Source organism: Neopsephotus bourkii, unplaced genomic scaffold (genome assembly GCF_033783945.1).
Source record: "Neopsephotus bourkii isolate Nb327-2 ecotype Australia unplaced genomic scaffold, CSIRO-AGI_Nbou_v1 NB_547, whole genome shotgun sequence".
Lineage (NCBI taxonomy): Eukaryota > Metazoa > Chordata > Aves > Psittaciformes > Psittacidae > Neopsephotus > Neopsephotus bourkii.
Genome location: NW_026901048.1, coordinates 1,271,459 through 1,281,678, shown reverse-complemented (window position 1 = coordinate 1,281,678; position 10,220 = coordinate 1,271,459). Strand labels below are relative to the sequence as shown.

Here is a 10,220-nt window from a genome sequence, read left to right as displayed (position 1 = left end):
ACTGTATGTTCCTAGCAAATACAGTTCCAAAAGAGCACTGACACATCAACAACACAGGTGGTGCTTCTGATGTTCAAGTAATACATCTTCTATGGGTTAACAGAGGTATTTCTACAGGCAAATGAAAATAGGCTCCACAACTATCAATCATGGCCAATCTCCTATCAGTTGACATTTTTTACACAAACATACACAGTATATTGTTTACCCATTTTGAGCTGCAACATGATTAAAAGCTGCTTATGTCTAGAAGTACACCCTAACATTGTCAGTAGGTACATGAAGGTGTTAATACTGCTAAAATTGTTCTTTTGTCATCAGCTGTAGGGCTCCCTGGTATTTCTATTCAAGTTTTACCATGTTACAAAGCCCGCAAAGCAGACTGATCTACTTAGAGAAGCACTTTAGTCAATGACACAAAGTCATGGAAGCAAACCTGTGCTGATTCCTCAGCATCTCTTAACATTCAGAGGTACCAACATTATGTTTTGCAGGACAGGAAAGTCTTTCAAACAGACCAGAACATTCTACACTCTGGGAATTCTGATGTGTGTACTCACACATGAAAACAACTCAAATACTTCCTTTTCAATTAAATTTTTACCTGCTGTTTGAAACTAACTAAATAAATAAATAAAAAGGCCCTTTTGGTTTTTCCTTATATCTTCTCAATGTTTCAACCTTACATTCAGCAAACTCCTCATCTGATTGCTAATCAAGGGTGACATCTCTGCTAGTTTTGTTTCCATTTATATTAAGACTGAGGTTCATGCTTCACTTGTGAAAAACCCTCCAAAAGGTCAGAGTAACCTTGAAGCTCACCTATTGCATGGTAAGCAATGTCAGGTGCAATACGCATTTATGGAAAGCACACTGTCTGCACACACTAAAGTGCAAATACCCCCTTCTCTTCATTCATACTCTAACTGATCTATGTCTGCTGCTCTTCAGGCCTGCACAGATCCCATCTATACCACTGATCTACAATGATCACCCATCTACACAGATCTGTGTTTATAACTGACTGCAAAAGACTGTGCTATTTATGGTTTATCTTTGGATAGCAACAGTTGAACTAGGAAAACACTGAAGGAGTATGTTTAAGTATTGTATCACTTACCAGGATGACTGTAACACATTTAGCTCTGACCATGCAAGTGTTACTGTTTCCACACAAGATAAATGTAACAATTACAGAAACTGTTTTATCACATTCTGTAGCTTTGTAAGCTTGCATCTTTGTGTCACAAAATTGGGAAGTCCACTACATGTTCTCGCTGCATGTTTCCCTCAGAGTGTATAGATAGATACACATCAGATGTGTAGGCATTACATGACTGCCAGTACGTATCTCATACATTGTCACTATAAATCTTGTATATGGTTTGTGTATCATCCATGCTGTATGCCACAGAATAATCTGTCAGCACCTGCCCAACATTTATTGCATAAATGCGTAAAATTTTCTCACAGCTCTGGCTTAGGAGTGACTGCAACCACAGCACAGGGTCAATTGAGGCAATTGTAAAAGATGACAGCATTCACCATTTTCTCCACAAACAGCTGTGGAAACTGGCCTTATCCATATGTTCTTACTGCCTCCACCATAGCAACGTGGTTCATAGCAGGGTCATTTGTTGCAGTGTACCACTTCGGTTGTGCTGTACTTACTAGCCATTTGTTTAGCATCACATGGCCTGCACTGCAAGAGAGGCATACTAGCTCTTTTCCATTAATCTTGTCACCATTCTGTATCATCTGGAGACTCATTACCCCCTTATTCAGGGTTTGGGTTTGGGTCGGAAGCAACCCTAAAGATCACCTAGTTCCAATCCCCCTGCCATGGGCAGGGTCACCAGCTTTCTTGAGCCGCCCTTCTTCCAAGACTTTATGCCTCAGTACCGTACCAAGCAGATCCCTGGAGAGGCCAAAGCCAGCTCTCCTAAATCCAGGGTAGCAAGCTGGCTGTACATGCTCCTCTCCACCCTAAGGATCTTGAACTCCACCATCTCATGGCCACTGCACGGCCACATTCTCCACCAGCTCCTCCTTGTTGGTGAGGACAAGATCCAGCATGGCACCTTTTCTCATTGGCTTCTCTATCACCTGGAGAAGGAAGATATCCAGGAAATAATCCAGGAACCTCCTGGATTTCCTACTGCACTAAAAAGGTCAATTTTATATACAACCTAAAAATACAGCCATGAGATCCCAAAGTCATGGGAATACCTCTTGAAAGACTGTCGTGGTTTAACCCACAGCCAGACAGCTTGTTACCCACTCCCCCCCCTTCTTGCCCTCCCCCTACTCCTGGGGGAACGGAGAGGAGAATCAAAAAGAAATGCAACTCCCACGGCTTGAGATAAGAACAGTTTAGTAACTAAGGTACAATACGAATCACCACTGCTACCACCAACGACAACAATGATAAGAGAAAACAGCAAAGGAAAGGAGTACAATACCACGCGCCGAACCGCCAGTCCGACCCGGCCGACCCCCTCTCCTTCCGGGTTCCCCCCCAGTTCCCCCCTCGGCATGACGTGCTGTGGTATGGAATACCTCTTTGGTCAGTTTGGGTCAGGTGTCCTGTCTCTGCTTCCTCCCGGCCTCCCCTCCTCCCTGGCAGAGCATGAGACTCACGAAGTCCTTGGCCAAACCAAAACATCATTTTTATCAGCTTTGTTCCGAGCCCGAAAGTCAAAACACAGCACTGCACCAGCTACCAAGAAGGAGAAAAAATGACTGCTGCTGCTAAACCCAGGACAAAGACCAAAAGAGCACACATCCTATTTCAAGAGTCAGGAAATGAGAGTCTAAGGCTACGAATATGCTTAGCTATAGTCCTGGTGAGGGACAAAATCAAACATTTGCTCTTCTGAAGTGAAAGGGAGCGTTTAGACTAGATCTCTGATCATGTTTCAAAGCACACCGCCACTTTTATCTCTCCCTTTATTACTTCCTTATCACAATTTATTAGGTTACTAACTCAGAAGACTCTCACCACAACCCTAAACAATACAATGCACCTCCAGACATACAGTTTCATTGTCCTGTTTCAAAAGATACAACCTTGTTACAGATAGGAGTGCCAGTAGCCAGTGCACTGCCTTTTCATATTGCAGGCTGGCATGACACAATCCTCCCACTCCAAAGACATGAACCCAGCTCTCTCCACCCACGCTCCCAGACAGGTGATGTGGATGAGGCAGTTCTGTTTCAGTGCTGGTTTGATGCTTTACTAAACCTCTTAGTACAGATCAGTGAGGTGTTTCCTGTAAGCTCAGATCCTGCCCTGTGGAGAGACGTATCATGTCCTGAGGCTTGCCTGCAAGTGACCAGCCAGGCACCACTGAGGCCAGGTCACCTCACCCTCAGGAACAAGCCCTTGCTGCTGCATCTGCAGTCCTTCCCCCCCAGAAGCCACCCATGAGACTGCAGGGCGACTGAGCAGCTTTCCTAAATCTGAGCATTGTTTACACGGTAAAAACGAAACAGAAATGTAGACTTAACAATTACGCCGTTCAAGGCAAACTGAAACGGCAGGTTTGCGCTGAGCCTCGTCGGGCAGGTGGCGGGAAGAGAACGGGACAGTCAAAGAGGGCTGAAGCGGGCACGATGGAAACGAGGGCTGAGTACAGCCCGCTCCCCTCCGCTGGATCGGGCCGGGCCAGGCCGCTGCCCGGGCCCCACACACCTCCGCCGCTCTCAGGGACGGGATGTGCCCGTTCCGGCTCTGCCCTGCCGGCGGCGGCCGCTGGGGGCTCCCGCCGCGGCGGCTCGGCCCGCCATTGTCGGGGGCATGGAGGGCGAGAGCACGTCTGCCCTGTTGTCGGGCTTCGTCTTCGGCGCCCTCGCCTTCCAACACCTCAGCACCGACTCGGACACGGTGGGTGCCGCGGCCACCTCTGTCAGGAGAGGCGGGAGGGGAGAGGGCGGGGCGAGGCGGACATAGCCGGCGGGGGGAGCAGAAGGAGGGACGCCGCCGCCGCCATGGCCGTGCCCGCCGCCGGGTTCTCCCGTCCCCGTTGAGCGGGCGCGCTGCTGCCTGCTTGGATCCTGGTGCTGGGAGGGCCTCACGAACATGCAGGGCCTCGGCTTGCTGTGCTGGGGCGCGGTGCTGCAGCGTTCTCCTTCCCCGCTGCACGCGGCTGCCGTGGAGGTTGCATTCCGTGCTGACAATGACGGGAAAGCGTGGTTGTTCCCAAACGAGGCGGTGCGGGCGGCCGAACGGTGCTGTGGCGGCAGGAGCGCCGTGCCTGCCAAGGGCTGACCGGAATGCTGGTCAGGCTCCTGGCCTAAGCCTCGGAGATGGGCATCGCCTGTACAGCCCCAAACTGTTCATTTGCGAGTGAAAACAAGAGGAATGGGAAACAGCTGAGTGCACATTCCAGCCTTTTTTCTTCCTTAAACATGAGCAGATACGGAAAAATGCGAGAGAATCTAAGAAAAACAGTTGACCTTGACAGCTTTTTTTCCTCTCCTGAAGGAAAGACAGCACATACACTGTTAACATTAGACAAAGTCCCGTTCAATGATGCTGTTAATGTGAACTTTTTCTCTTTCCCTATAAAGGAAGGTTTTCTCCTTGGAGATGTGAAAGGTGAAGCCAAGAACAGCATTACTGACTCACAAATGGATGATGTCGAAGTTGTGTATACGATCGGTCAGTCTGTCCGCATTTTTAATACCATGCTTGGTTTTACACAATATATGACTGCTTAGTTTTCAGTTAGGGCAGTCAGCATCTTAGAAAGTGATCAAAACTGCTAGAGCCTGGGATACATGTCGATGGAAAAAAAAACACAGCACCAACCCCCCAAAAAAACAACACCAAAGAGATTTATTTTGTAACATTTTAATTACACAGTAAAAAAAAAAATAAAGCCCACCCACAGAAAAAGCACCAAACCAATTTTACTATAGAAAATATAATTGAGCAAAAATACTAGCTCTTAGTTCCTTTAATAGCTCCTTTGCCAAGTATCTTACAGGTTAAAGGTGAAAATGAAAGTGGTGAATTTAGGTAAAGGAAAGGATTTATCATGCCATTAGATCACTTAGTGTTTTTCCTTGTGGTAGTCAGTCTTCCAGTTCTCACCATTTACACTACAGGTTCCTGTTCTCCAGCCTCATCTCACTAACAGCATCCATGCCTTGCTGCAGAGTAACTCAAGTGAAATATTTCATATTACATACTATTCCTGTACTGGACAGAACAGAGGGAAAAATAAACTGCCCAATTTGATTTTTCACTTAAAATGTATTAAAAATAGTTAATAAATGGTTCCTTTTACATTTGAAAGATTAGAATATTTTTATATATTTCCTTTCTTAACCTTATTTAATCAGGTGCCAAAGTATCTGATTTTAAGAAATTATATAGAAGTGTCTTCTACCAGTTTAATTCTGATCATAGTATACAGAAGAACACACATCTTGAACTGATGAACCCAGAGTAATAAGTACCTTCTCTTTCCAGACATACAGAAGCATATTCCATGCTACCAGTTGTTCAGGTAAGACACTTAAATGAGCAGATATGAAAAATTTTAAATTAACTCTAACTTGAACTTTTCAAGATTTAAACTTATATTACTGAGAAAATCACCTAGCTCTAACTACAGTAGCCATATCAACCTCTTGAAATGCCTTATGTTATTCCTATTCTGGTTTATTATGCCCTTTTTTGGTGTTTGTCTCTGCATACAGAAAGAGATATGGCATTCTCTACCTTCTGGTGAGTTATGATACCATCTAAACTACACAATAATGTCAACATACTAAAAAAAAAGTAATAAAATGCATTACTTTTCAAAAACCATACATCCCACTGTGTCACCGTAAAAAAAGAAAAAGCATCAGCCAGAGGCTTTTAAGTGGGTCAGAAAACAAAACACTTGTTAGAGCCATGGCAGGAGTAGTTTCAAGGACTAGTTACTTAGATACAGCAGGGCAGGTTTACACCCCTGTGAGAGCAGAATCACAACAGTCTCCTCCTCAAATCTTTCTGAAAATTAATAAACCCAGATGTTATTAGAAAAAGACATTTCATATCAAATTGAAGGCATCTTACTATTTTGTGTTTGAGGGAACACAGATGCTACCTTTAGCGTCTCCCAGTAGCACTGATGCTAGGATAGCACCTGGGCTGTACAAGACCACCTACATAGCTATTTGAGTAATGAAATTAACTGTACTGTCTTATCAGAGAAGCTGTGTCAGCATATCTTTATGCCTAACAAAGTAAAAAAAGCTATTAAATTGAGAGGACTGCCAGACTGCTAGGGAATAATTATTTCTACAGTTGCATTCTTTTTTCCTCTAATTGTCCTGATTTTCTTCTAGCTTTTATAATTCTGCAGGAGAACTGAATGAACTTGCACTGAAGAAAATACTATCAGGCTGTAAGAAGGTATTTTATTTTCAAGCTTAAACCATACCAAGGAGCTCACTCAGATTTTGAGGGCTATTCTGGACACCTCTGAAATCAAGCTTTCCCCCTCCCCCACTTTCATGCTTAGTCACTCACACTGCTGATCAAGGTAGCTGCATCATTTTTACCCCTAAAACAAACAGATGAGGTTATTTTTGACTATGGTTTGCCTGCATATACATCACAACTTTGTTTGTATTTGTTTTTCAAGTAAACAGTTCAAATATCCCAAAGGTGTCCTACTGATCTCTAGCTCAAACTCAGTTGAAGTCAGTTCATTCAAGTGGTTAAAGCACCACTTGATCAAAATACAGTTAGTTTTCTCCACAGAATAAAGTTTCTCAAGGTGAAAGTACAAGCTGGAAATAGACACACAAAAAAATAACAGAACAAAATTTGCAGAATTTCAGCTTGAGCACAAGCTCAGAAAACAGACCAGTTCAACACATGGTTTTGAAGGAAAGAGGAAAGTTGTCATACTAGAGTTCAGCTCTAGATGTTTTAAGGTTTTCAAGGTAACTAGATTGTTTGAATATGTACACAGCATGGAACAATTCAGATTTGTGATTTTGTACTGAATCATCTAACTTGCTTCGTGACACACAGAAGCAGCATTGTTCAACAGCAATAATTTTTCTTCTTCCTGCAGAATGTAATAGGATGGTACAAATCCAGACGCAACACAGACCAGACCATGACATTCCGGGAAAGACTTCTTCATAAGAATTTACAGTCATACCTATCAAACCAGGGCCTTGTATTCCTGTTATTAACTTCTAGTGTTATGACAGAAAGTTGTTCTACTTACAGACTGGAACATGCCTTACATCGGCCACAAGAAGGGTAACTCGTTTGTTCTCTGGTTTTAATGAAGCAGTAGCACAGATGTGCTATAACTTAACACAGTTTGTTTTCTTCATTGCAACTGAGTTACTGGTAACACTTTATTTTACCCCTGAAACTTACACATTAAATAATCTTATTCCTTATATTGCTAGAGCCCAGCTGAAATCTTACCCCAGAGCTCTGTTCAGAGATTTTCCTTTATAACTATTTGTAATGCCAGTGTCAATAGGCAGACACTTTAATTTATGCACATAAATGATTTATGTTCTTGATCAATTTAATGTATTAGATTTCAGCTATGCATGGTGTTCATCTTCACATATCACTGAAATATTTAAACTGGTGGTAACTTGCAGTTTTCCTCAGAAACCTGCTGCCCCTAGGCTGCGTGTAACAAACAACAATCATGTTTCTGTGACTCATACAGAAATGGGGAAAAAAAAAGCTAGAGGCATTGCTCAGATCTTATGGCTAAAGGCAAACTGCAAGAGCAACAAGTAGTCATCTACATGTTATCTAATGCATTTAGCAAGAACTGACTACACTGTAAAACTATCTGGGATGCTTAATGGTCAAGAAACTTTATCAGAGAGGCCTCTGGATGTTTAATAAATCATATTTTTGTACTTCTGCTTTTTAAGTCTTTTCCAGAAAGTTCCTTTGGTGGTTACCAACTTGGGTATGGCAGAACAGCAAGGCTACAGAACAGTATCTGGCTCCTGTGTATCATCAGGGTTTGTGAGAGCAGTGAGACAACACAGGTACCATATATACCTTATTCACTGATAGCTGGAGCTTTCAGTTAAGTATAGTTATCTTCCTATGAAAGTATTTTTTTAAGTGCTTTTGCAAATGCTACAGCCATACCCTGCTCACTTTTTTCACCTGTTTCCTGCAACTATTTACCTTTCTAAGGTACTTGGTTCAGTCCCATACTTTGTCATGAGAGCTGTCTGTCTCAACATCGGCACCTACTGTTGAAGCTCAGAAATCTTCTTTATATATTGTATCTCTTACTAAGCAAGCACTGAAGTCATTAACTTGCAATTTCACAATTATCATCTTGGTCTGCAGGTCAGAATTCTTTCATGAAGATGGATCCTTACAAGAGGTTCATAAGATAAATGAGATGTATGCCACCTTGCAGGAGGAACTGAAGGTAAGTCAGGCACATCTGCCAATACCATTACTTTCAGCAGTACTACAAAAATAAGTCAAGCAAAGGGTATGACATCTTTCATTGAAGAACTAAAGCTGTCTTTGAAAGATCAGGGAGGTGCATTTACTATTAAGAGCTGTACAACAAGTTCTCAAAGCTGAAGAGTTCAGTTTGCACTTGATCAAAAGGTACACTGACAAATCCTCAAGCCCACTAAATTCTCACAGTAGGATTATTTTAAAGGACTACTACCTCTAGTTTGTTACATCTCCTTTGCTTAGATGGAACAAATAAAGTACCTTGCACCTCATTCAACACAAGGTTTAAGTTACCTCTAGAATCAACTCGTTACTTAAGCTTTTCACTACTTTCTGTCCAACTTGCAAGTACCTTTAAGGGTATTGCAAAAAGGTTAAATTCACCTTCTGTGATTACTGGTAATCCCACTGAATGCTCTTTTCCTTGCAGAAAATATGCTCTACAGTGGAAGTCAGTGAACGATCTGTAGAGAAACTCTTAGCAGAGGTGAGGCAATTAAAAGAAGAAATCAAGAGGAAAAAACAACAGACCTGTTCAGGTAAGTTAAATAAATGCAACGCCAGTCTGTAAGACTTCCAAAATTGATTCAATTGGCAGAAGCCAATTCCAATCTTGAGGCAGCCAAAACAGTAGTGGTAGTAATGTACAAGAGGGACTACAACTCTAGTACTTTTTTTTTTCCAGAAGTCACAGACTACGCAGGAGAGCCAAAGGAGAATGTTCTCCTATGTCAGGCACTGCAGACTTTTTTCCCCAATTCTGGACTTCAGGCATGTATTGTTTCCTTGAAAGGCCAACATATACCAAAGAACTGCTGTAACATTGACCATAACATTAATGTCAAGGACAAACTAACTCTCATGGTAGAGGAAAAAGATGTCACTGAAGCTGAAACAAGACACTTAACCAAGCGTAAAGTCAGATGGACCACAACAGGATCAAAGTCATTCAAGAAATCCAGATCACTGCAGCTTCATCAAAAATTACTTCAAGACAGAGAGGACAGTGAGCAGGAAAGGAAGCTTACACTGAGTAGTACTGGAACAGATGAGGATTCATCTGAGAAGAGAGACACAAATGAATACCCACAATCTCCTACTTTCTGATCCATTAAAGATTTGTCCAGATCCAGACCTTCCACCAAGAGCTACTGCCAGCACATTCAAGTGACGTATCAATTTATAGTACTGCAGGGATGAAAGTAACATAGTGCATTTTTGCAAAACAGCTTTTTTTTTTTTTTAAACTCCGATGGATGAATCCTGTTTGGCACAGAGACAAGTCCAGATGACATTCCCTCATTTTGCCTTACAGGGCTAGATCTGTATTCTCTCAGGGTTTAAAGACTATAGTAGCAGTATGTCAGTAGTCATATAACTGTATCACATACTGCCTCAGAGTAATACAACTTGAAGCTGCTGCTGGAGAAGTGGTAACATGCTTACCAGAATTCTGTTTGCATAAACTGTCACAATTTAACTACTTTAATCTCTCTTTAGGTATCTAGTACTTGTTTATTCCTCCCCTTTCCAATCCTACAAGGGAAAGAACAGCCACCTGAACTTTATCAAGGCTTGTAAGTGGAGGAAGCGGTCCATGCAGCTGCCAATTTTTGTTGTTGCTTTATCTTCTATACTGCTGACAATATATTTTAGAGATGTGGCACTTCATAAAAAAAACAAGCAAAAAAAAAAGAACAAATAAAAAAAAAGAAAAAAATAACCAACCAAAAAAACCCCCCAA

The 10,220-nt window shown here is 42.3% G+C and overlaps 1 protein-coding gene across 2 annotated transcripts; it reads left to right on the top strand.

The window, feature by feature from the left end:
* The first annotated feature begins 3,736 nt into the window (after positions 1-3,736).
* ABRAXAS1 (abraxas 1, BRCA1 A complex subunit) lies at positions 3,737-10,165 on the top strand. 2 transcript variants are annotated; one of them, XM_061350975.1, is made up of 9 exons: positions 3,737-3,886; positions 4,573-4,663; positions 5,480-5,516; positions 6,346-6,412; positions 7,083-7,276; positions 7,921-8,040; positions 8,354-8,438; positions 8,907-9,015; positions 9,162-10,165. In XM_061350975.1, exons 1-9 carry the CDS (start codon positions 3,800-3,802, stop codon positions 9,581-9,583), a joined length of 1,212 nt encoding a protein of 403 aa, XP_061206959.1. In that variant the 5' UTR covers positions 3,737-3,799; the 3' UTR covers positions 9,584-10,165. The 2 variants fall into 2 exon arrangements, with proteins under 2 accessions (XP_061206959.1, XP_061206961.1); XM_061350977.1 differs by lacking the exons at positions 6,346-6,412; positions 7,083-7,276.
* The last annotated feature ends 55 nt before the right edge of the window (positions 10,166-10,220 follow it).

Coding starts and splice junctions, on each gene's coding strand:
- ABRAXAS1 (XM_061350975.1), top strand. CDS start 3,800: ATGGAGGGCGAGAGCACGTCTGCCCTGTTGTCGGGCTTCGTCTTCGGC. Junction 4,664..5,479: donor CGAAGTTGTGTATACGATCG/GTCAGTCTGTCC, acceptor TTCTCTTTCCAG/ACATACAGAAGCATATTCCA. Junction 6,413..7,082: donor TACTATCAGGCTGTAAGAAG/GTATTTTATTTT, acceptor TTCTTCCTGCAG/AATGTAATAGGATGGTACAA.